General features: G+C 40.4%; 1 protein-coding gene across 1 annotated transcript in view; it reads right to left on the minus strand.

The window, feature by feature from the left end:
* Nucleotides 1-21,650, minus strand: part of sacs (sacsin molecular chaperone) — a 34,773-nt gene extending 13,123 nt beyond the window's left edge. Inside the window, exons 1-11 of the mRNA XM_080428837.1 lie at nt 21,541-21,650; nt 20,896-21,009; nt 19,334-19,484; nt 11,470-11,560; nt 10,753-10,838; nt 9,211-9,322; nt 8,346-8,492; nt 5,862-7,057; nt 5,077-5,366; nt 4,395-4,486; nt 1,070-1,096 (exon numbers count right to left, since the gene is read on the minus strand). Coding sequence (XP_080284963.1) covers nt 1,070-1,096; nt 4,395-4,486; nt 5,077-5,366; nt 5,862-7,057; nt 8,346-8,492; nt 9,211-9,322; nt 10,753-10,838; nt 11,470-11,560; nt 19,334-19,484; nt 20,896-20,918 — 2,215 coding nt within the window. The 5' untranslated portion in view covers nt 20,919-21,009; nt 21,541-21,650. The remainder of the gene's footprint in view (nt 1-1,069; nt 1,097-4,394; nt 4,487-5,076; nt 5,367-5,861; nt 7,058-8,345; nt 8,493-9,210; nt 9,323-10,752; nt 10,839-11,469; nt 11,561-19,333; nt 19,485-20,895; nt 21,010-21,540) is intronic.
* Between the last annotated feature and the right edge of the window lie 5,515 nt (nt 21,651-27,165).

The following is a 27,165-nucleotide window of genomic DNA, read 5'->3' on the forward strand; positions in this document are numbered from 1 at the left end:
CTTTGTTTATATTACTATTCCTATAACCTCAAAGGTTGGTGACAGGTGCGTAGAAACACACCAAACTTGCACAACAAACGCGCGCACACACACACACACACACACACACACACACACACACACACACACACACACACACACACACACACACACACACACACACACACACACACACACACACACACACACACACACACACACAGCTGTTAATTTCACACCATAAACGAGGGACAGCGAGTGCATTTTCCGGCAGCGGCTGCTGCCGGTGGCGGCGGCGGCGGCGGCGGCGGCGGCTGGAGCTGCCGGTGGCGTCAGCTTTGGGAGTGTGCTGCGTTTGTGTAACGCAGTCCCCACTAATATTATTTACGATTCTGTGCCTATCGGTACATAACTCGGACGCCGCTTAGTCGAATAGCAGACCATCGGCCGGTCGTCGCGGGCACTCGCGCCTGGAGGCGCTCGGGCGCGACTCCTTGGCCTCAAGTTCTGCTGATTCGGCGCGGCTCCGTCATGGTCCAAAACTATACTTTATCGGCGGAAAAAGAAGTTGACTGCCGCTCCTCCACCGGCAGTTCCGCGACTGCCGCTCCTCCACCGGCAGTTTCCGCGGCAGTTCCGCTGCTCCGCCGGCAGCTGACGCTCCACCGCCGGCAGTCACTGCCGGGAGCTGCCGCTCCTCCACCGGAAGTTCCGCGGACGTTCCGCGGCTGTTGCCGCTGCCGGAGAATGCACTCGCTCCTTCTGCCATAAACAGTCAATGTACAGCCATAATGCAGCTTTAAGGCTATAAGAGAGACAGCTACTACACCATGAGAAGACCAAGCTAGAAGACCAATGCAGTTATGAAGGATATTATGGAGCACACACACTTCAAGGAAAATGTTATAGACTTTCAAGGTTTTTTATGCCTCCGCCGGCAACAGCTGTGGCCGGAGGCATCGTTTTTTAGTTGTATTTCTCACATGCACATTTCTAAGAATGTTGTAGAAGAGATGCCTTTTAGAATGCTGCATTGGTTTGGGTTAATGTTAAAAAAGTAACATTCGTCATCACACTGTAGAATACCTACCAGAACACCCCCAAAGATACTGTTGCACTGAAATTCAATTCAAGTGACATGTTTTAGAGACCATGACACTTACATTTAATATTTTCCCTTTCATTTCCTGTTTTAGCTTCCTTGCTATTTAATCAAACATAATACATTTCACACATCCAACATCACTACTTATTTCAGGCTATTTATTAGGCTATGACTCTGTTAACCCATTAAGACGCATCTGTGTAATTTTTTGATTTCTTTGGCTATAAAAAAATATCAGATATACAAGCTCGCTATGAGCTTGTAGATCTGCTATTTTTTTAATATTGTGTGCAAATCTTTGAATAAATATATATTTAAAGCAAACATTTTTATCTCAAATCTTAGCTTCTGGGGGTTCTAGAAATGTCTTCTAAATCCATTTTTGTTTTTAAACGTGTGTTGCTATCAGTGCTATCAGTGGTTCTCAAACTTTTTCATGTCAAGGACCCCCAAAATGATATGTATTTGGCCCATCTCAAAATATGTTGTTCCAGGGACCCCCCAGAAGCAAAGATTTGAGTTTTCACGATTGTTCAAAAATAGCAGATCATAGCAGATCATAGCAGCTCATAGCGCGGCACTCAGTGCCACGCTATGAGCTTGTATATCTACAACTTTTGAATAGCCAAAGTATAATGGTATAATGGTTTAAGTGGTTACACAGATGCGTTCCCGGATTGAATGGGTTAATAGAGTACCGAAGTCCTGACGTCACTCGTTCATCCCCTGGGTCGTGGAAGTAATTTCTCTATGGAGAATAACATTGGGTCAGCTTAGAATCGTCTCATATAAGAATTGTGGTCCAAAAATAAACAAATTGTCCCGGCGCTATTGTCAGGGAGGTGGCTCTGTATCGTTTATGATACCCGTCAATCATATTTGTTACAGTCTGTTTCTGGCGAAAATTTGATTAATTCGGCGGCGGTAACGTTAGCGTTTTCTCGCCGTCGGTTGATGCTTCATATCCATATACGAGTCAAACCGCTGTGCACATTTTTTATTTTTGTAACACAGTTCTTATATGACGCGATATTAAACACGTCTATGGGAATTCAGTGACCGTGACCCAGGTAGGAATCGTAGGAATGCGTAAATTACGTGAGACTATTAATTCCCCCCAATAAGCAAGAAATACAATGCAGAGAGGATTTAATTTCCCTTGATAGCACCGCAACCTATCAATCTGCTGGCCAGGAGACAGTAATGATGACATAGCAATGTTCAGTAGGAGCCCTGAAACTCCTCCTTATAGATTGGTGGAAAGAGGGGAGGAGGAGGGGGGGGGGTGCTGTGCGCTCTGCCAGGGAAGTGTGTGTGTGGGAGGGGTGTGGTTGCATTAACAAGATTCAATTCTGATTAATGCTACAGCATATCAGAACGCCTCAAGTATATAAAATGCCGACATGTATGCGGTCAGTGTAACATCGAGTTTGTCTGGCTATTTATATTAGCTGCTGTGTAAGCTTTAACCCATTAAAAAACGGGAACGCATCTAACCACATGAACCGTTATCTTATACTCTGGCTATTAAAAAATAGCAGATCTACAAGCTCATAACGCGGCAACATTTGTGCAAATCTTTGAATAGAACCCCCAGAAGCCAAGATTTGAGTTACAAATGTTCGCTTTAAAAAATATATATTCAAAGATTTGCAAAAATGTTAATGATTTTTTTTTTTTTTGCAGATATACAAGCTCATAGCACGGCACTCTCTGTGCCGCGCTATGAGCTTGTATATCTGCTATTTTTGAATAGCCAAAGTATAAGATAATGGTTAAAGTGGTTAAAATCTAAAATGATAGATCCTTTCCCGGTCTTAATGGGTTAACATAGTGACCCACTAGATCCACAGATCTCTCTCTCTCTCTTGGCTCAAGAAAAGAAACATACCACACATACTGTGACCATGTAAACGCGGGTTAAGAATTATGCTATTTCTGACTATGTAAAATGTTGTTGTTTCATTATGGAAGTAGTAGGCCTAGTTCTGTTCTGTGTCTTTCAAAGTGGGTTTTAGAGGACAAATCTGTAAATTCAGCATATTCTCATTGCTTGGCTAATGGCCCTTTTGGCAAACTCCAGGAATGAGTATGCAAGTAAACGTGGCCAGGATCTGAAAGCCAGTGGAATGTGAGGCACCAAACCAACTCTGCCAGCTCTCTCTCTCTCTCTCTCTCTCTCTCTCTCTCTCTCTCTCTCTCTCTCTCTCTCTCTCTCTCTCTCTCTCTCTCTCTCTCTCTCTCTCTCTCTCTCTCTCTCTCTCTCTCTCTCTCTCTCTGAATCTATCAGTCCATCCCTCTGGACGCTGTGCAGGCGAATGAGGTGACCTACTGTAGTGTCAGAAGAAGCCAATTTCAAGGCCTACATAAATCCTCAGCATCTGTCAAGGGTTTTCAGCTGCCCTTGAGTGAGAAACTATATTTGACCAACTTATTAGCTCTCTTAAATGCACGATTTAGGACAGACTCAGATTACTGGCCAATGTATGTGTGTAGTTTTTTTGGGGGGCGGGACAAAATCCTGAATGCAGAGGCATGATTGTTAACCCCAGTCGGGCATTGATATGCCTTGATGAATATTTTTCGCCTCATGAATTGGTGTATGTGTGAGCGAGGTGGGGTGGGGGGTGGTTGCGATTGAGTGATCCGTTTTGTTTTGTTTTATATATATATATTGTACATATTTATATACTGCTGTCTCTTTTTATATTATGTGCTGTCTTCTTTTATATGGACCCACAGGTCTGAAATAAAGATTATTATTATTATTGAGCAGCTATAAATCAAATATTTTCTATAGAATGATGCAGCAGTCTTTGTGCCAATGCTTAGCATTAGCCAATGAGAGCCTGGCACTTGGCCAAAACAAATGTTTGTTTTGTATCCCCATTATCTATCCCATTTATGTCAATTAAAAAAAAAAAGAAGCATAATGGGCAACGGAGCCTTCGGAATAAAAGCTTATTAACTTGTGGCTGGAGCCAGAGTGCCTGTATGATGTCTGAAGCAAGATATTAGGAGAGTAAGCACTTCTGCTTCAGACTGGTGTGTCTGTATAGGACAAATGCCTCAAAAAGAAATACTTATGAAGACCCCCACCCCTGAATTAAGGGGAACACCCAGTAGGCATGCACCCATTAACCATGTAAAATCACTGTATTTCAATTGCATACAAGACTCATTGAAACATGTTATCATAGAATGCTTGTGAGAGAGAGAGAGAGAGAGAGAGAGAGAGAGAGAGAGAGAGAGAGAGAGAGAGAGAGAGAGAGAGAGAGAGAGATTGTAACAGCGTATTGTAAGGTTATACCTCTGCTTTTGGATGCGATCTTTAAGCTGTTCATTACTGACGGCTTAATGTCTTCCAATAGGAATCGGCCCTCCAGTCCTGGGTACAGAGACCTTAACACAGGGAAAAAACACGTTTCAAACAATATTCTGTCGTGGTTTTCAGGCTATTGTAGGCATTATCACTTATATCCATTAGTTGTATTGTATGTTTCTTGATGCCAATCAGTATCAAGACTGTTATACAGTGGCTAAGCCAAACAAGTCTCTGTATACACAAGCTGTACTTACAGTTTTAGAATAATGGATATTGCAAAAACATTGAATGTAAAAATATTCAAAGCTTCTCTAACAATGAAGAGACTAAACAAATGTTTAATGTAAAGCCTGTAACTGTGATAGAACAGTGGTTCTCAACCCGTGGGTCGGTACCCGCATCATTTTGGGGGGTTCCCAGTTCAAATATGATTATTTTGGGGGGTCCCCAGTTCAAATATGATTATTTTGGGGGGTCCCCAGTTCAAATATGATTATTTTGGGGGGTTGCGGCCTGAAAAGGTTGAGAACCAGTGTGATGGAGGGTAGGAGACAGGTTAAAGATTTCTTTTCCTTTTTTTCTGAGACAACCAAGACATTCATAATAGAAAATGGGCAGCATAGAAATATGTTTTTAAATAGTATAACATTTTTAACTTTTTATGTACCTGGGGTATTCTTCCGATGCAATATAAACCGCGTCCTTGTCGCTGACAGAGGACGAGAACGCCGCGAACGTGCCGTCCTGCAGTGGAAGGAGCTCCAGGCCGATGAGCTCGGTGTAGCAGTCGTCACTGAGCACGAACTCCAGCAGCCGCAGCTTCTCCTGGGAGGAGCCTCTGTGTTTGGACTTCCTGATCGCCTGCCGCACCAGCGAAGGGGTCAACTTCTTCACGATGCTGGGTTCGGCCGCGTACGTGGCCATCACGGTGTCCACCGCGGCAGGCACTTTGGCCACCTGCAACAGTGTTGAATTTGACAGCAAATCTTGAATAAGTCTTTTGAACAAAATTCCATTTAGTTTTAGTCATATTTTAGTCATCTGAAATGTTTTACTGTTAGTCTAGTTTTAGTCGACTAAATATCATAAGATTTTTAGTCGACTAAATCTACAGTTGATTTAGTCGACTAAAATGTATTTTGGCGGTGCCTTGATGGCGTCGTAAAACCAGATTTTACACTTGGTTGCATGCTGAAAATAGCCGATCTACAAGCTTGTAGATCGGCTATTTTCAGAGCGCAACACCCGACACCAAACATAAAATGACTTGTCTTAGTTCTACTGGATCTCATTTTAATCTAGTTTTTTATTTGTTGACGAAATTGTCAATATATTTAGTCTCAGTCATCATAGCTTGGTTTTTATTTAGTTTTTATCTAGTTTTCGTCAGTGAAAAAAGGTAGTCGACTAACATTTTTCGTCATAGTTTTAGTCGACGAAATCAACACTGACCTGCATTCCTGAGCTTTGGAGGTAGCTGATCACCGTCTCCGCAATGTCCTCGTCGTCGTGCAACTCCGAGAACACGGATTCGTCCATCCGGATCCAGGTCTCGCTGAGGGAGTAGATGACGTGCTGCTGGAGCAGGTCCTGGAACAGAGGCTGAAGGATGGGCTTCCAGCGGGCCTTGACCTGCTCGGGGTCCGGCCAGGCGCCGTAGGTCCCTGCGGGCGACAGCGGAAAGTCTTGGTCCTTCTTGGTCTGGACCCTGTCGATGGCCTCGGTGATGAGCGTGAAGTAAGCCCTCGGGATGACCGTGATGATGAGCAGCTCGTTCCACAAGGCCGCCGGGTCCCTCCACTGGTCCACCTCCCGCCACTTGATGCTCCGCCGGTTGTCCGTCAGACCGAAGAAGCCGCTGACGTGGACCGGGAGACCGGTCAGGCTCTCATCTCCGGGGGGAAGGGGGAGGAAGCAGAACGCTCGCCCTGAGAAATGCGACGCGGCGCCTTTGTCCTCCGTGTCGATGAGGGTGAGAGGAAGGCCGATGCCGATGGTGGGGATGAACTTCAGGTCGTCCGCTAGACTGTCCAGTTCCGTACACATCCCTCTGCCCCCCACCCCGTTGCACACCAGCCAGGTGGTCCTCTGACTCTCCTTAGCCATCTCGTCCTGGGTGTCAATGTTCACCTGGTACGTGGCACACCTGACGGTGCTGCTGGGCACGCCGTTGCTGTAGCTGTCGATGGCCTGGCCCAGCGTCTTCAGCGAGGTGGGCCTCTCCAGCTTATCGTCGCTGTTCTCTGTCGCCGTGACCTGAAAGAGCATGCGCTCGGTGCCGTCCGACTCGCGCACATGCAGGGAGACCTTCTGCACGTGCGTGAGGAAAAGGAGCACGGTGTCCGCATCGGCTTTGAACGACTCGAACAGCTCCAATACCTTCTCTTTGTTGTAGATGTTGGCACTCAGCTGCGACGGCGTCATGCGAAGCGGAAAGCGGAACAGCGTTCCGGGAAAGCTGCCGTCCTTGATGGTTTTGTCGGAGCTTTCGAACATCCCGACGTACGGACTGAACTGATCGGTAAGCTCCGTGATCTCCTTTATGTCTGCCTTCAGGTTCCAGCATTGGCCAGACTCGTGGACACCAAACAGGGTCTGATGAGGGTCCAGTATGCCGATCTGCTCTCCACTGAATATACTTGGAACATCTGAAACATTCAGGAAGCAGACAATGGAACAACAATAGATGAGCTCAAAATGTTAAGCAAAAAAAAACAAAAAAAACGACAGTAACAAACCCTAATACCACAGCATGAAAAAGTGCAAACATTTAAGATTTTGTGAGATAGTTGCTATTAATACATCTAAATCATGTTAATATTATATTTAACCAATAACACTGAAATATTAAATATTACAAAATGTATGCCACAAAGCCTTATGTGGGAAAAATAAATACACTTTAATTGCTAGGCCCCCTGGCTGATATAACTTCATGCAGTGGTGTAAACTAATTTACTCAAGTACTTAAGTACAATCTTGAGGTATTTTTACTTTAGTGGAGTATTTCCAATTTTCAATACTTTTACTTCTACTCCACTACATCTCTGAGGATTTCTTTTACTTTTACTCCACTACAATTATCTGAAAACTTTAGTTAATAGTTACTTTGTAGATTTAGATTTTATTACTAAACATACATTAACCACTTCAGCTCTCTATATATATTTCGGCTATTTGACAATAGCCGATCTACAAGCTCACAATGTGTCGCATCACAGCACGTTGTGAGCTTGTAGATCTGCTATTTTCAAAATTCAATTTTTGACAAAACGTTTTTGACATTTTGAAAACTTCAAATGGGACATTCTGCATAATGAGTACTTTTACATTTGGTACTTTAAGTATATTTTGATGCCAATACTTTTATACTTTTACTCAAGTACATTTTGAATTCTGGCCTTTTACTTGTAACAGAGTATTTTCTACATCTCAGTATTGATACTTTTACTTAAGTAAAACATTTGAGTACTTTTTCCACCTTTTTTTGGCTATTCAAAAATAGCAGATATACAAGCTCATAGCATGAGTGCCACGCTATAAAATGTGTGCAAATCTTTGAATATATATATATTTTTAAAGGGAACATTTTTAACTCAAATCTGTGCTTCTGGGGGGTCCCTGGAACAACATATTTTGAAATGGAGGTTAGCGGCCAAATACATATCATTTTGGGGGTCCTTGACATGAAAAGGTTTGAGAACCACTGATATTATAGCTACGTAAGTTTTTTTCAAAAAACAGGATTTAGAAGACATTTGTAGAATCCCCAGAAGCAAAGATTTGAGTTACAAATGTTCGCTTTAACAAATATATATTCAAAGATTTGCACAACATTTAATGTTCACGATTTTCTTTTTAAATAGCAGATCTACAAGCTCATAGCGCGGCACTCTGTGAGCTTGTATATTTGCAATTTTTTGGGACGACCCTTACCTGTGATGTGGTAGACAGAGTTGAAGCCGATCCCAAATCGTCCGACTTTCAGAGGATCTTCTCTCTTTCTGCTCCTCGCGATCTCCTGAATTCCATTCCAATCTTCAGTTGTGAAGACTGCATCATTATACACATACAAGGCTGTACCTGCAATACAATTTCAATCCAGAAAGAAACTGAATTAATCTTTTACTTCTACTGTATCTACAGTATATAATACATATGTGTAGTCTACTCTGTCGGTATACAGTATAATTGTATATGTTGTATTGTATATGATTTACACAGCTTCCTTTGTTCTGTAAGCCAGTGGTTCTCAACCTGTGGGTCGGGATCCCCAGGGGGGTCCCCACATGATTTTGTGGGGGTCGCCAGATGACAGTGAAGTGACAATTTAAGGACTTTTAAGACCTTTTTAATACCTCCAAAAAAAGACAGAAAGAAAGAAAAGAAAAAAGACCATTACTGCAACAAAAGCGATCAACAAACTATACTATAGAAATGATAAATTGTCAAATAATGTAAGAAAGAGGGAAACATTTCTGAAAATAGCCAATCTACAAGCCCACAACGCCTCGCAACACAAGGCGTTGTGAGCTTGTAGATCGGCTATTTTGTATCTGTGGAACCGAGTCTAACTAAATGTAATGCCTCAACTCTTACAATTCCAAGTGCTTGTCAGGGTGGGGGGGTCCCCAGTTCAAATATGATTATTTTGGGGGGTCACGGTCTGAAAAGGTTGAGAACCACTACTGCAAGCTATGCTTTGTGCCATTTTTAAGGATTAAATGTGTAGCTACATGTCACTGCTTTAGGCTTCAGTAATTTGTAATAAAGATGAACGTGGTTAGGAAGGACACACTACCTTGGTACTGAGCCATATTCTGCGACCACAGCGACTCCACTCCATACTCTGTCTCATCGTACATAAACTTAACCTCTGTCGCTCCAGCATCCTCCGCATTCTGGATCAACTCCTATTCATGAAAACACACGACAACAAAGATACACAACCATCAAAGCAAGGCTTCGATGTAGCAATGGACAATATATAGAATTATCCAATACATAGCAGTGTTGATTTCGTCGACTAAAACTGTGACGAAAAACGAAGCTTTGATGACTAAAACTAAGACTAAATATATTGACAATTTCATCAACAAATAAAAACTAGACAAAAATGTTAGGGAGGGACTAGTGGAGAAGAGATCCAGTAGAACTAAGACAAGTCATTTTATGTTTGGTTCGGGTGTTGCGCTCTGAAAATAGCCGATCTACAAGCTCACAACGCGTCGCAGCACAACGCGTTGTAAGCTTTTAGATCGGCTATTTTAAGCATGCAACCAAGTTAAATTTAGACATTACGATGCCATCAAAGCCCGCCAAAATACATTTTAGTCGACTAAATCAACTGTAGATTTAGTCGACTAAAATCTAAAACTAGACAAAAACTAAAGCATTTCAGATGACTAAAATATGTTTTTTTTCAAAAGACTATGACTAAAACGAAATCAAAACACTGCTACATATTATATTATATTAATGAAGAATATGGAAAGTGTATTATAAAATATTATTTTCAACATCTCAATGTAATGAATTGTGTAATGAAGGAAATATAAAAGATAATTTGACACATAACAAATATTGACATTTGGCCCATAAATACTGTATATTGCTTTTTATTCATATTGGCAAGCACTACTTTGAAGTTAACATATTGTGTATACTATTGTAGCGTATCAAGTGTACATGTGTATGGTACTTTAGTTATTAACAGATCTAATTTAATTGCACTATTGCTGCTTCTATTGCAGTGTGAAATGGTTACAATGACTCTAGTGACTGGCTGAAGAACAACAGGCCTGACATGATTTCAAGTTTCAAACCCCATGACTCTGCATTTCCTCTCGAGGATCGCCTTTGCCTAGGAGCAGTTCTAATACATGGCTGCTCATTCACACAATAACAGCTAAATGAGCTTGTATGAGCCTTCTCTCTCCTTGGAGACATCTACCGCACACTACCTTGAATTTAAATGGTCAACTTAACAGACACAGAGTAAACCTTAATTACAGATGAAAGGAACATTTTGCTGATTCTGAACCTGAATCCCATTGTACTGATGTGATATCATAAAGAGGGAAGAAATGTCACTATCCCTTCTGTGTATTTGTCAGTGAAATGTGGAAAAGCCCAATTACATCAAATGTGTCGTTGTGACATAGGGTATTTTTCCCTACATTATATACACGTATATCGTGTGTATATATCCGTGTATATGATTTCCCCACCTCAGAACAATGGGATTTAGGTTCAAAAGTGGCGGAAATGTCCCTGTAATAATTCACCATAGAGCTACTTAATCCAAGACTTTGATTTTGCACTTACAAGACATAGCACTTACTTTCAAAATCTGTCCACCTTCGGGATACCTTCTGAGAATGTCTTTTAGAAACTCGACCAGTGGTGGTGTAGTCTGTCCAAACCTCCCTGAAAAAAAAGACTTGGTGTAAGAGTTTCTGCTCTGAAAACTGGTCCACTGTAGAATTATTTTCGAATGTGGTTTGATGCAGTGTTGATTTCGCCGACTAAAACTATGACGAAACATTTTCGTCGACCACCTTTTTTCACTGACGAAAACGAAATAAAAACTAAGCTATGATGACTAAAACTAAGACTGAATATGTTGACAATTTCGTCGACAAATAAAAACTAGACTAAAATGTTAGTGAGGGACTAGAGGAGAAGAGATCCAGTAGAACTAAGACATGTAATTTTATGTTTGGCTGCGCTCAGGTGTCGCTCTGAAAATAGCAGATCTACAAGCTCACAACGTGTCGCGCTGCAAATCGTTGTGAGCTTGTAGATCGGCTATTTTCAGCATGCAACCAAGTGTAAAATCAGCCATTACGACGCCATCAAGGACCCGCCAAAATACATTTTAGTCGACTAAATCAACTGTACATTTAGTCGACTAAATTCTTATGATATTTAGTCGACTAAAGCTAGACAAAAACTAAAACATTTCAGATGACTAAAATATGACTAAAACTAAATAGAATTGTATTCAAAAGACTATGACTAAAACTAAATCAAAATTTGCAGTCAGTTTTAGGCTTACCTCCCCCTCTCAGGCCTCTACCCTCCAGTGTGAAGGATACTTCTGGGCTCCCAGTGGGCACCAGGGTCCCAATCTGCACGCTGTCATCCAGCTAAAACAGAAGGGGGGAGCAGGGGACAACATCCTTTCAGTAACATGGCATAATGAAACCTTTAGAGTTGTGATTTGAAAACAGAAATCAAAAAGGTGTCAAAACATTTGAACATGATGGATTTTATTCACTGGTGTCTCATTTATTTACTTAGCCTATTTGATAGCATCCTATTAAAGCGGCACGGCACTATGTAACTATTTAATGAATACAATGTAATTTTGTCCAATCTGTATGGTAAAGTATGTTAAAGGAGAATTTCGGACTAGCCTTTTTCTTACCTTTATATGATGTTATTATATCCTAGGACGAGTGGTACAGTAGAACATTTTCATAACTCCATCCCGAGTCCACCACAGCTAAAAACCCTGAGCGGACGGTCCATGCGTTTTTATCAATTTCTTTCGGTTCTTTTTTTGGTGATACAGTATCTGACGTTCATAATGACAGAAAACTATCCACAGTGTTTGTGTTAGATGTGCCCCTCCGGAAGACTCGCAAGACAAGATTTCACCTGTGATTTCATCCAAGTCCGCTTGTAAACACTACGGCGGCCAATTTGGGACAAAAACAGAGGTTTCTGTCATTATGAACGTCAGATATCACCAAAACATTTCGAGCGATAAAAATAGGTAATCTATCGCATGGACCGTCCGCTCATGTTTTTAGCTGCGGTGGACTCGGGATGAAGTTATGAACATTTTCTACAGCACCACTCGTCCTAGGATATAATAATATCATATAAAAGTAAGAAAAAGGCTAGTCCGAAATTCTCCTTTAATACAATATAACTTATAGAATTGGGGTGGTTGTCTCCCTGCTCTTCTATTGAGATATTTAGATCGTGTCAAAGGTCATGTCTCACCTAGACACAGGATCTGACACAGATTTTGACCTGATGGTCAAGATTCAGATTTATCCCCTGAGCAAGCAGGCAGGCTCTATTAGCTCAATGGTAAAACATGTCAGCACTCGCGCAGGATTTCAAATCCGGGGTAGAAGAGGAAAGTTACAGCTTTACGGTAACCAAACTGGCTTATGTTTTGGTTCTATCAGAAAATAATACATGTATAAAGGATTTACTGTACCACCAACTGTTATCAAATAAAAACATTCACAGCTCAGCTGTGAGCTGCAATATGGTAGCAAAAGAGCAGCCTTGGAAATATCTCAAAAGATAAACAAATGACCTTTGCCATAAACCCTTTTATAAGCCAACTAAGGCAAGCATCTATCTTTCAAGGGGACTTTCAGTAGTGATCGTGCACTCACTCCCCACTTTGTGTGAACAACACGTGAACATTTGTACAAATCTTTACAAATGTCTTCTGAATCCTAACAGTGTTTTAAAAAAAAATACATGTTGTTATACCAGTGGTTCTCAAACTTTTTCATGTCGAGGACCCCCAAGATTATATGTTTTTGGCCGCCGACCCCCATCGAAATATGTTGTTCCAGGGACCCCCCCCCCCCCTAGAAGCAAAGATTTGAGTTAAAAATGTTGTTTAAAAAAATACATATTCAAAGATTTGCACCAATGTTCGAGATTTCCGTGCCGCGCAACGATCTTGTAGATCTGCTATTTTTGAATAGCGAAAGTACTAAATAATGTTTATAGCTGAAATCTAAAAATGATGCGTTCCCGCCCCGGATTGAATGGGTTAAAAAACAATGACATTCCGTCCTCTCCGTCAGCCTCTCTAGACACATCTTTGGGGCAGTGTTGCTGCACAAGCATCATCAGCGTGATGCACACGGTCGTGTGACTGAGCTGAGCCCACACCGCTGAGCCTGATGCCTCTGCTGCTGCTGCTGCTGCAACGGCTGCTGTCCGTGAATCTCCAAGGTGAAAGCCTGCACTGTCGCGTCACTGTGACTGCACTCAGCAGTTATGACACCTGAACACGCTGCCTGGCAGAAAGAGACCGTCGTCACCTTACACAACCGATTCCTATCAGCGCTGCTCATCGTTGTGTTGAATACAGTTCATGCAGCATACGTGAATGAATAGAAACAATAATGTTGATACATTTCATCAGTGGTGGAAAACCACTTAAGTAAAAGTATCAATACTGCAATGTAGAAATACTGTGTTAGGGCGCACTCCCACCAAAACATGGTCGGCTGCTGTTAAACGCAGGTTGTGCGCGGCCACAGTTTTTTGCAGCCAGCGGATTATAAAAAACGTGAGTGGCCCACCTGCCACTCACGTTCAGGACTCTCCCCGTAGCCCGCACCGCCTTCTGCCTTGAGCACCATAGTGCTTCCTGAGTCTTGGGATGGTCCGCCTTCGACTCATCCGATTGGACAGAGGGGGAAAATCAGCTCCTGCCTCCAGCAGTTATATGCTTCAAATGGACAAGTCGTGTAGAGCGGATAAACGCACGGTCTGCGCGACAAGCGGAAAGATCCGCTCTTGCGTGAATCCACGCATTTACATTGACAAAGCATTGGCAGATTCCACCCCAGAGGTAAAATAAAAGTGCGGTGGGAGCGCGCCCTTACAAGTAAAAGTCCGGAATATATAAAAAAAACTTGGGTAAAAGTACAAAAGTATTGGTATCAAAATGTACTTGAAGTACCAAAAGTAGAAAGTACTCATACAGAATGTCCCATTTCACAAGTTTTCAAATGTATAAAAATGAAAATAGCAGATCTAAAAGCTCACAATGCGTCACATCGCAACGCATTGTGAGCTTGTAGATCGGCTATTTTCAAATGGCCGAAATGTATATAGGGCTGAAGTGGTTAATGTATGTTTTGTAATAATAATCAAAATCTAAAAAATAATTAGTAACTAAAGTGTTCAAATAAATGTAAAAGTACAATATTTGCCACTGAGATATAGTGGAGTAGAAGTAAAAGTATTGGAAATTGGAAATACTCAAGTAAAGTACAAATACCTCAAAATTTGACTTAAGTACAGTACTTAAAGGGGTCGTTCACCCCCAAAATAACTTTTTTTCTATTGATTACTGACCATCTGGAGCCTTGAATTCATAGATATTTTTTTGTTTTTGTCACATTCCTAAGCCAATAATTTGATTATAATAAATCTGTCCCCATTGATTCCGGTAGGAGACACAAATGCATTTGTGTCTCCTACCGGAATCAATGGGGCTAAATTTATTATAATCAAATAATAAAGGAAGGAATGCGACAAAAACAAAAAAATATCCGTGAATTCAAGGCTCCATGGGGTGAGTAATCAATAGAAAAAAAGTTATTTGGGGGGTGAACTACCCCTTTAAGTAAATCTACTTAGTTATTTTCCACCACTGCAAACAAGCAGCACATCTTACACAGTACATACAGTATACTGTACGTGAATGAATAGAAACAATAACGTTGATACATTTCATACTGTACATTTCACACACACATCCTACCAAAACACCCAAAGGAGAACCTCTACTTAAAGTTTTTAATTGGTTTAAGAGTTTCCGCAGGACCCAGGCATTTACATTGAAGTATGTGCCTTATGCAAACCGAGTTAGAGGAACCGAGTAAACGTGTTAGTGCCTTTCAGTGTCCCATAAAGCAATGCATTCCCCAATTAAGTATGGAGACTGGCACCGTGCCACCTGCATCACTCTGCTGCACTCTCATAACCCAATCAAAGTGGAACAGCTATAAGCTTCCAAAATAAGTCATTCTTATGGGCGCTGCTGGAGTAGGCTTATAGTAATGGGCACTTTACAATGGTCTAATTTCAGTAATATGTAAAGCAAGTACTTTTACAACACAGTTGTACATTACAATATTGTACTGAGTAGGCAATTGGTTATACTAACACAGTAATAACAGTTTAGTTATTGTATGTACTTATGATAGTAGCAATAGTGATAATATATTGATATAGGAGTTAATGTACAGTTGTGTATATTAACTGTATATCAATATATTAGATTAATATTAACTCATTCAGTGCCATTGACGTCGCCGACGTCACGTTTTTCATAAGCCCAGAGTGCCAATGACGTCACCAACGTCATTAAAAAAAAAATATATATATATATATATATATATATATATTTTTTTTTATTTTTTTTTAATGTTCAGAACCCAAGATATCATGATTTGAAGATTTTCTGCTCCATTCACTTCTTGTTTAACTTCTTACTGAGCACTTTTTTTTTACAATGTATTTTTGGCCTTGGCACAGGGATGATAAAGCCAGAAATAAGTTTGGCACTGAATGAGTATATTAGATTAATATACTGTACAATTAATCAAATGGAAATAAGGTCATTGTAAAGTGGTACTGATAAATGTGTTAATTTATTTGCCAGAGAACTGTTCTCATGACCTCAAATCCCAACTCCCATAATATGAGCTACTGTAATAGCCCAGGGATTCCCTTTGAGCGGTGGAAGGTTTCCTGAGCTGTAGGTTTTAACGCAGTAGATGTCTGACGGGTTCCTCTGGGCTGTTCCAGATCAAGTACCACTAATTTGCGGGGTGCGGTTCACATCTAATTTCTGCATGTGACATCAGGGAGGTGGGGGGTGCTGCTGGGCAGCAATCGTCACCTGCTCCTGTCCCTCAGCAAAGGCCAGAGAGGTCCTCTTCGGCCATGGTTACAAGATACATTACAAATAAACTGGACAGCTATAGGACCCCACCGTACTGTAGATTCCTATATCAAAAGCATGTCTACCTATATATGTATTACATAATATACATTGTATTACCTATTTCAAAATTATTAAGTAGAGATGCTGCATAGTCATGTTTCCAGGAAGATGAAGAAGACCAACTGAATGTATTCCATAACAGCGAGACTGTGGCCAATAACGACCACTGAACAATAATTATTCTGTATCCATCCAACACACACATATCTGTATGTAGTCATAGATCACACTTTGTAATGCATGACAACTGTCTCTGGGGGAATGTTCCAGAAAAAGTAATTTAAAAAAATAATTGGTGTGGATGAGGACTATGGTCTAAAGCAGTATGCCATCAGCAAGCTGAGTCAACGCAGAACAGTTGCGGCAACAACTGTTCTTTTCAAGCTGTCCCGAAGATCTGAAAGACAGCTACCCCCAGCTCACATCTTGTTGAGGTTAACACCTAAGCTAATATCGCAAACTACCTCACCAATCACACAATCAGGTATGTATTATTATTAGGGTGTGCCTCCTGACACTTGATCAAGCTGTGAAGTAACATTGTAACATTTATATAACACAAACAGTTATATCATTTCTGCCATCCAATGCTGCAATGACAAACAGATGCATTTATTTTGCTACTCTGTAGCTCTTTATGCTCTGTTAAGGTGACTCTCCACCAAACAGACTACTTCAGACTACAACAGACTGCAACAGACTGGTAATCTGTTGGCAAAAGTTGGCATTTAGTTCAGCACAAACTGTCGGCCGATGTGCAGATTGTTGTGCTAAAGAGCTGGCAGGCTGACTTTGGGCTTGTTTTCCTGTAAAGCCACTTGTAAATATCCATAGTTGCTGTTTGCTGTTGTTTGGGCTTGTTTCTGCAGTGTAGTTGCTTATTTGGGCTGGCTTTCAAGATTCTTTTTGAAAATAGCTGATATAATAGGGCTCAAGTGGTGAAACTGGTCGCTTCTTTTGGGCTTGTTTTCATAGACCTGGTCGCTTGTTTCACTCACAGAATCTGGCAACGTCAAAGCCGGCTCGGACCAAACCTTCAACCCCCTCTCTCCCCCTCTTCACTACCCCACGGCTCTACCAGTCGGCCCAAAGACTGAACATGCTCGGTTTCTCATTGTCGGGTCGATAGAGGTGCCGACCCGACGGAACGACACTATCTGTTATAACAAGTTGTCGGCAGCAGACGCTTTTCAACGCCTCCCCTAAATGTTTGAAAATAGCCGATCTACAAGCTCACAACGCGTTGCGATGCGACGCGTTGTGAGCTTGTAGATCGGCTATTTTCAAATAGTCTATGTATAAAATAGGGCTAAAGTGGTTAATGTATGTTTTATAATATAATAATTTATATCTGGAAAGTAACTAGTAACTAACTAGTAACTAAAGTTATAGTAAATATTTGCCTCTGAGATGTAGTGGAGTAGAAGTAAAAGCATTGGAAATTGGAAATACTCAAGTAAAGTAAAAATACCTCAAAATTGTACTTAAGTACAGTACTTAAGTAAATGTACTTAGTTACTTTACAACTCTGGTAAATTGTGACTATAGAGAGGAAAAGACACCGATACACTGAAAACACTCTGGACTCAACAGTATTCACTTCTTGGAACACAGGAATATGTGGGAGTGGGCCTTCGCTTTTCTTTCATTTTGTACTAATTTAGGTCTCCAGTATTAGTGCTGTGGCTATATGACATGAATTTCAAATACTTTGGCCCGTTTCCTTTCAGTGGCACTTATGTACCATTAAAGGAATTCACAAAGTGGTTCCATTTATCTTTGTCTGGAGCAAATAGGGTCAGAGTGACAGGATGAAAAGAGAAAAAAATGGCAAAGCCACAATCAAGGATGCCCCATAAATAACCATGAAGAAGTAATCGTATAAGGAACTTCACTACAGCCTACATGAAGATTTGGACTTTAGAACCTGCCAAAAAATGCCAACAATGGGTCAGATTTACTAGGTACTGGCAGAGGTACAATCCCTGCAGTAAAAAGCTGTGATCTGGCCAGTTGCAAAACCCACATGCCTGGATTTTATTAGGTCAGACAAAAGGCTGTCTAAAAGCAGTAGTAATGTTCACTTTTATTCGTCTTCATGCACTATAACATTATCAGAGTCAAGTAAGCTGCATTTGTGTGATATTTTTGATAGTCACACAGACTGAAATGAATATGCGCTGTATGAAGGTTTCGTTGAGACATAGCCAAACGCTAACGTCCAATGTACACACACCGCCTGTCAACAGCTAGACCCCCCCCCCCCCTTTCAAAATCGTCTAGAAATCGGTCCCAACTCTAAGCTCCTCAGATTAGTTTAAACAGGTTGCCGGTTGCCACCTCCCTCATTCATTAAAATCAGCTCAACCCCCTTTCATACAGACACTTCCCACTATGGCAGATTTTCAGCAAAATATTACATATAACTGCACTTTGGCTGAATGGTCATTACAACAATCTGTAATGACTGTTTATGTTTTATAATTGAAGATTAATAGACAATGTAATGTATTTTACAATGTATTTTAACTCACTTGACATGATAACAAAACTAAAACAGCCTGCCAGTAGTAGCTAAGTTTGTCTAATGTCTTGCTATAGCTGTCATATAATCTGTTGGGTGCATGAGAAGTTTTTGGATAGAGAAGAGATGGGGAGTCAAGGGAAGGTGCCACAATGGAGGGGAGAGCTGGTTTGTTTTGAAACACAATGGCGTGTCATCATTCCCCTTGTGTATTGGTATCACACCATGGAACTTTAATGTCTGTCCAATGTCAGGAAACAGTAAACAGGACATGGGTACTGGAAGTAGAAAGCAGAAGACTCATTCACTGGGCATAACACAGTGGATAGTGTTGCCTCTCAGTAATCAAATAAATCCTAAACAATGTGTTCATGGAGATGGGCTTGTGTTGCTTTTTGCTGTGGTCAGGACATAATATGCAACATGGAAATGTTCCATTGCAACGTAACGCTTTTGCTTAACTATTAGACAGACGGAGGGACGGACGGACGGACAGACAGACATATAGACAGCCAGATAGATAGAAAGAAAGACAGACAGAGAGGGACAAAAATAGATACAGTAATGCACAGAATATTGCTCCTTATTTTAACAGTGTCCCATCACACTTACCACTCTTCCATTGTGAGCCAGATGCTGCTCTCTGACGGGGAGGTCTGTCTCCTCGTAGATTAGCTGCTTGATGTCTCTGACAGCTGTGGAGTGAGGAAGTTGGTAGGACCTGGGCCCAATATACTCATGACGAACTGTCACCCATGGTGACCTGAGAAACACACACAAATAAAGACAATAACATGAAGAGAATGCCTGTTCTGATGTGAGAGTGCTGATATGGCATCATGCTTTTTAACAGAGAGCATACATAGAAACACAACCCGACTAACATATCTTGGCTCCGGTTGATTTGGGCAGCAGATGAGTCTTGCTGAAGTCATTATTGATTATGGTTTGGGTAAAGAAGAAACCTGAGATATGCAATCGAGTCAGATTTCTATTTTATTGACGTATTTATGGATTTTAGCTTGCTAGCTCTGGGGGGAGGGGGGCATCCTCCAAAAATTATAATAAAAAGATACTATTCAAATATTCGATGTTAATAAAATGCTTTGAAAAGTGGCTCCTATACATAATAGGCAGATGGCCTATAGCCTTTTCCTGATGATAATAATAAATATGCTCTCTAGGAAATGGGTTCACCTGCTATTTTGAGGAGCATCTTGTTTTACTTATGTTTTTCGCACGTAGCAAGTCTATAGATTAACATGTTGACTAGTTAAAAGAGTAATAACGTAAAAAAAACATTTGCTTATTCAGCAGGCCACTTGAAGGTGACACATCCTCAGTGTAGTTAGCTCCAGTGAGTGTGTCAACATCAACAGTCACAGGCCTATAAAATAATAAGTGTTTAAGTGTTTAAGTGCTAATTTCAGTCTCATAATAATAGGTAAGTCTAAAATGTTATTGGTCACTCATTTATGAGTTTAATAGGACCAGATACATAGTTATACATGATGTATTTCCAATTATTTTTTTTATTGATAGAATACTTTATTAACAGTTTGCAAAAACAAGGCACGGTGGCACTGATTTATACAAAAGAATGCTAAAAGAATAACCCAGATAAGCCCTCGGGGCTTGTTTCCATTAAGCCAGGTCCTGTGTATTCTATTCATCGAGACATTTAAAGACAAACAATAATATACAATAATATGCACACAAAAAAAAACATCATATATACGAGTAGTAATAAAAAAAGAAAGATATTTACAATAAAGCATTCGTTCTCAAAGTGGGGTCCGGGGACCCCCAGGGGTCCTTGGGGGGGTACCAGGGGGTCCCCGGCGAAATTATTTACATATTTTATACTTTGGCTATTCAAAAATAGCAGATATACAAGCTCATAGCGGGACACCGAGTGCCGCGCTATGAGCTTGTAGATCTGCTTTTTTTTTTTTATCGCGAAAATGTGTGCAAATAATTTTTTTAATAAATTAAAAGGCGAACATTTTGAACTAAAATCTTTGCTTCTGGGGGTCCCTGGCACAACATATTTTCAGGTGGGGGTCTGCGCGGCCAAATATATATAAATTTGGGGGTCCTTGGCACGAAAACGTTTGAGAACCACTGCAGTAAACAGTAAATAAGTTTTGTTATAGTGAATGCAAGAAACTTACCATGGGTGTGGACAGTTCTCCATCTCTTATGAGCTGGCTGGTCGCTGCTGTGTGTCCTGGTTCACATGCATCTTCTGCTGCCCTGACAGCAGGCTGACTCCACCCGGACAACCACTGTGTCACAAACACAATACAAAACAATGTTTACTATTTCTCAAAACACCTGCCTCTGCTGTCTGTATAATTAACATAATAAATAGAGAACACAATTATGTTTCAAATCAGTTTCCTCGCAATCGTATCGTCCCTAGCTCTGGTCCATAGCGTCAGGAGTTCTCCTTAACGCTATGTTACTGTAGAGCCGTTGCCCGCAAACCCGCGGCAACGCAGCGGCCGCATCCTCTGGTCTTTAGTAAAAATCAAAAATACACTTTCACCACTCACCAAAATAAAGACGGTTTTAAGATATTGAAAGCCTACTTTCCTTAGTGGGAGCACTCGGAGCCCCCCACCTCACGTCTAAAATACACTTTTTGGCCAAAATGTAAAATATTATACCGGATTGGAAAACAATGTTTTAGTTACTCCACTGCGCCCCCTACAGATCCGGTCAATAGATTTTTTTCTATGGACCAGAGATATATTTTCCCCGTTACTCAGCCTCTCTCTGGACCGTTATTTGCAAAGACTAATCGAGGTACTCACTTGTTTCCCTGCCCTGACCACCAAGGCTCACGTCGCTATATGATGCATTTCGGAAAATACCGTGTTTCTGGGACAGGCAACAAAAGCGGGGCAACATTGTTACTATTCCTTCAGTTCCCTCATAGTAATGCCTTCAAAGGTGCTGTTCTAATAATGAATCCATTGCATGTGATCAGAGCTGCGGCTGTCGCTTGTTGTTGGCCGAGTCGCTGGTGGGAAGCAGTGTTGCCAGAGTTTGTGAGAGAACTAAGCAACCAGGTCTATGAAAACAAGCCCAAAAGAAGCGACTATTATCCACATAGTCCATATTATCCACATCCTATAGGCCACATGAGCACTTAACATTGGCTATTATTAGAAAATAGCTACAAGCTCACAAAATAGCCACAAGGTCACAACCACAACGCGTCGCGTTGTGAGTTTGTAGATCTGTTATTTTAAAAGAAAACTAATTTTAAAGTGAAAATTATGGAATATTTTCAAAATGAATGATGAATTGAATACCTATAAGACCCCAATGGAAACAATACCACAAGGACTTTTTGGTGTTATCCTTTTAGACAAAGTGTTTGACTGAGATTGTGCTGTTTTACATTTCTGTCTAATAAAACATTCAATCAATCAAAATCACAAGATCTTGTATGGAGGTCTTTGGCACAAAATATTTTCAGAAGGTTGGGTACACATATATATTAATTTGGGGGCCTTGACATGAAAATGTTTGAGAAAAACTGGTTTAAACAACATTAGGAAACAAGCCCAAATAAGTAACCACACTTTAGAAACAAGCCCAAAAAACACAACCCGCAACTACAATATTTACAAGCAAATTTACAGGAAAAACAAGCCCAAAGTCGCTTATAATAAGCGGACATGGCAACCCAAGTCGTTGGTGGGACGCTGCTGAACTCTGGTACTTGTAGTCACCAGAACACTAATGGGATTGGATTGGGCCGATGACACATTGCAGTCAGGTTGCGACTGCAACTTTATGAGAGACATCTATGGCAGTGGTTCTCAAACTTTTTCATGTCAAGGACCCCCAAAATGATATGAATTTGGCCGCGGACCCCCATCTCAAATATGTTGTTCCAGGGCAAATATTTGAGTTAAAAATGTTGTTTTAAAAAATATATATATCCAAAGGTTTGCACAAATGTTCAAGATAAAAAAAAATAGCAGATCTACAAGCTCATAGCGCGGCACTCGGTGCCGCGCTATGAGCTTGTATATATCTGCTATTTTTGAATAGCCAAAGTATAAAAGGTTAACATTATTGTGACGCTATATTAACACATTTAGGGGACCCCCTGGAACCCCCCTGGAACCCCCCCAAGTACCCCTGGGGGTCCCCGGACCCCACTTTGAGAACCAATGATCTATGGAGCCAGCATGAACATCATCTGTTCAGCTGTCATTTTAAATTAGGGCATAATTATAGTATGATTCTCATTTATCTTTGACTCATTTATAATTGAAGCATAGACTATACATATTTATTGCACTAGGAGGCAGGCAGTGGTGGAAAAAGTACTCACATTCTTTACTTGAGTAAAAGTATCAATACTGAAATATAGAAATACTATGTTACAAGTACAAGTCCGGAATTCTAATTTTACTTGAGGAAAAGTTCAAAAGTATTGGTATTAAAATGTAATTAAAGTACCAAAAGTAGCCTACTCATTATGCAGAAGGTCCCATTTCAAAAGTTTTCAAATGCATAAAATGTTCTTTAAAAAAAGCAGTTCTCAAATAATTGTAGTGGAGTTAATTGTTAAAAGTATAATATTTGCCTCTGAGATGTATAGTGGAGTAGAAGTAAAATAACTGAAAATTGGAAATACTAAAAGTTTTACTTAATACAGTACTTGAGTAAATGTAGCCTACTTAGTTACTTTACACCACTGCATAGGCTATAGCCTATACATATTTATTGCACTATGCTAATTCATAAGATATCTGTAAAGAATACATTTGTTATCTATCTCACAATAGGCTAAGGCTTAACTTGCAATATATCTCTCATTTTGTTCATGTTGGGTTGCAACAGTAGGCTGTAGTTTGTAGACTCATAGAATTTATGATCGTATAATAAGAGCCCAAATGTCTTGCTAGTTGTAGGCCTACATGTTTATACATAGCCTATTCAAATTTCTGTTCATAAAATAGAAGAATGCTTATTGCAAACACATAAATAATAGCCTAAAAAGCTCTTGCGGTGTGGTGCAGCACCCTGGGCCTATAGAAAGATGCAACGTAGAAAAATGACATCATCCTTTCAAAGTCAAGGACTTCCAACCGCAGCTCTTTTTAAGACCTAAAAACTGCATTCGATCCCAATGACAACACTTATGCTTTATAATAAAAGAAAACATGCACTTGCAGAGCTAAACCCATATTGATCTAGTTCTAGTCTGCAAGGCCACTGTTTCCCAAACAATGGGTCGGGACCCATTTGTGGGCCACGGGCAATATCCCTTTTCCCCAATTTCTCCAATTTTCAAGAGATTTTCAAAAAACAAAAAACAAAAAATGTAAAAATGTTCAGAAAAAATAATGTTTCAAGGTAAATTCCAAAAATATTTTTCTTTTTTTAAGTAGTAAAAATATCCAATCTACAAGCTCACAACGTGTCACGATGTGACACTTTGTTAGCTGGTAGATCGGCTATTTTCACTATAGTTTTGGTCCCGAGAAGAAATACAATTTCTCTTCTGGGTCTCGAGCTAAAAAGATTGGGAACCACCACTATACCAGGCTAAATGAAGAGAACGCGTGGGCATGCATTTCACAATCATGGAAAATACATAGTAAGGTCATAACAAAGAGCATGCCAGTTTGTTATCTCTCTCTCTCTCTGCCGCAGTGATCACAAGGCAAAGCATTACTTACGTTCGGACACAGCGGCCTGACAGCAGCATCCCGGCAGCATCACGCACAGTGCGGCATACATCTGCGTCCGTCCGCCCCTCAGGGCCAGTGTTGCCAGGTTTGGCGAGAGAAGCAAGCAACCAGGTCTATGAAAACAACCCCAAAAGAAGCAACCACATGAGCCGCTTTGAGCAGTACAAAGCTCTACTCGTCGTCATCTACAAGCTCACATAGTTCTGCTATTTTCAAAAAAATATCTTGGGGGAAAAAGTGAAAGATTTAAAATATTTCTGAAACATTTTAACAACACAAATCTCCTGGGGGTCCCTGGCATAAAATATTTTCAGATGGGGGGTCCGTGAACAAATACTTATTAATTTGAGGGTCCTTGACTTGACATGTTTTGATAAACACTGCTTTTTTAAACAACATCTAGGAAACAAGCCCATTAAAGCAACTTACCAGAAAAACAAGCCCAAAGTCGCTTATAAAAAGCGGACATGGCAACACTGAACACCAGCCCCCACCCCACACCCACCCACCCAGCCAGTAGTTCGCAGCCGGTCAGCAAAAAAAGATTATAAATTATAATAATACAAATAAAAGAGAGAGAGAAGCATATGAATCAATGCACTCCACAATCAACTATTCCAAGATGCAGTCCTCTATTAGTCCAGATTGAAATGTGACAGTCTTGTTGTGCCACTGACTGAACACCTCTCTGAACAAGAAGGATGTATGCTCTACTGCAGGTTGCACGTTACGCTGCACATCTCTTAAAGAGACACGGTTGGCCACACAGCCACAGTCAGTGGTGGAAGAAGTACTCAGATATTTTACTTAAGTAAAACAAAAGTATCAATACTGCAACGTAGAAATACTCTGTTACAAGTAAAAGGCCTGTGTTCAAAATGTTACTTGAGTAAAAGTACAAAAGTATTGGCATCAAAATATACTTAAAGTACCAAAAGTAAAAGTACTAAAATGTTTGAAAATAGCAGATCTACAAGCTCGAGCTAGATCTGCTATTTTCAAACAGAGTTAGCCTAGGTAATAAAGTGGTTGATGTATGCTTTATAATGTAATCATTTATATCGTGCAAAGTAACTAGTAACTAATGTTTTCAAATAATTGTAGTGGAGTAAAAGCACAATATTTGCTTCTGAGATGTAGTGTGAAAGTATTGAAATTTGGAAATACTCCAGTAAAGTAAAAAAATACCTCAAATTGTACTTAAGTACAATACTTGAGTAAATGTACCTAGTTACTTTACACCAACATCAACCAACATCTCTGACACAGCACTATGCCACTAGATGGGGCCAAAGAAAAGCTCAGTCATATTGTATATCCATAGCCTCATGGACCCCTTAGTTAATGGTGAATTCCACCGACACTGACAAAGATTTTCACCTGTCCCTTCCCATTTTACCAAACTATTTTATTGTCTTATTCAGATTTTTAGGCTAAGTAGCCTCTATAGGAAAGGTTAAATTGAAAACTTCTCCGTTCCAGAGAACCCAGGGCTACCGGGCTTCTACTGGTTTTCAGTCCAACCAGGCAATTACAATTATTGTATTCTAACTTAGAGAGACTAGCCTATAAGGACATAATGAAAAGCAGTATCATTTTCAGTGGTGTAAAGTATCTAAGTATATTTACTCAAGTACTGTACGGGTGCCAAAACCGTATACTTCTTTTCAAATACACCTGTTGAGTGCCAAAACCGTATATATACTGTTTTTGACAAAAATATGATATGATATTTTTTTTGTTTTTTGTTTTTTTTCAAAAAAAAAAATCTCCTTCACAGCACCAGGAGATATCATTTTTCGAAGATTTAGTCTCCAATCCACTTCCTGGTTAACTTATGACTTCAAAAGCCTGTATCTCGGCTCCTGTGTACTTTTTTTTTTACAATGTATCTTTGACTATTTTCAACTGGCTGCAACTATGGAACGGATTACCGAATGTTTTTAAATTTTTTCCCCCGATTGTACGAGACCTCTATGTGTGTAATGAGGGGATCACCGTGAGGACGGTGATCACTGAAAATATTTTGTGACTACTTGAAAAAGGTTAAAAAATTGTTAAAAATCCAGGCACTCAACGTATAATATTTTAATAAACCTCTGGCACCCAATGTGTTAAGTACAATTTTGAGGTATTTTTGGGCGGTGTAGCCGCCCCTATAAGTGGGGTTGGGACACCTCATTTGTACACATTTGCTGTACTGTGATTGGCTAATTAGTACACCCCTAGCTGTACTCTGATGGGCTGACTCTATTGGCTGACTCTATCCAGCACTGTGATTGGCTAGCGAGACACATGATGACATTAATAACCTATAAATAGGACTATGCACTTCACAAAAACTTTTTTTTTTTAAGTGAGCTTCCATCACTGTGATGACCACTGTGATGACCACACCGCCCACTTCACACTGGGTGTGTTTTTTAAATGTTGAAAGTAAAAGCGGCTAAATGTGTGTAAACATTGAACCAATGAAGAGTAAAAGAGTTTGTGACTAAATTAAAACTACAACGGATCCACTGGAACTCTAACCCTTCAGAGCGTGCTTTACCACTGATGTGCTATTTTTAGAACATACCCTGTGTGAAACCATGAGGTGCTTGTGGTGCACCATGTTGGCTGTAACCACAATACATGAGTGTATTTAGATTTCCTGAAAAGTAACAGTTTTGGACCTACAAAGGTAACAAACGTTATGCAACGTCCTGCTCATTCACCATA

This window comes from Gymnoscopelus braueri (assembly GCF_963280865.1).
Source record: "Gymnoscopelus braueri genome assembly, chromosome: 5".
NCBI lineage: Eukaryota > Metazoa > Chordata > Actinopteri > Myctophiformes > Myctophidae > Gymnoscopelus > Gymnoscopelus braueri.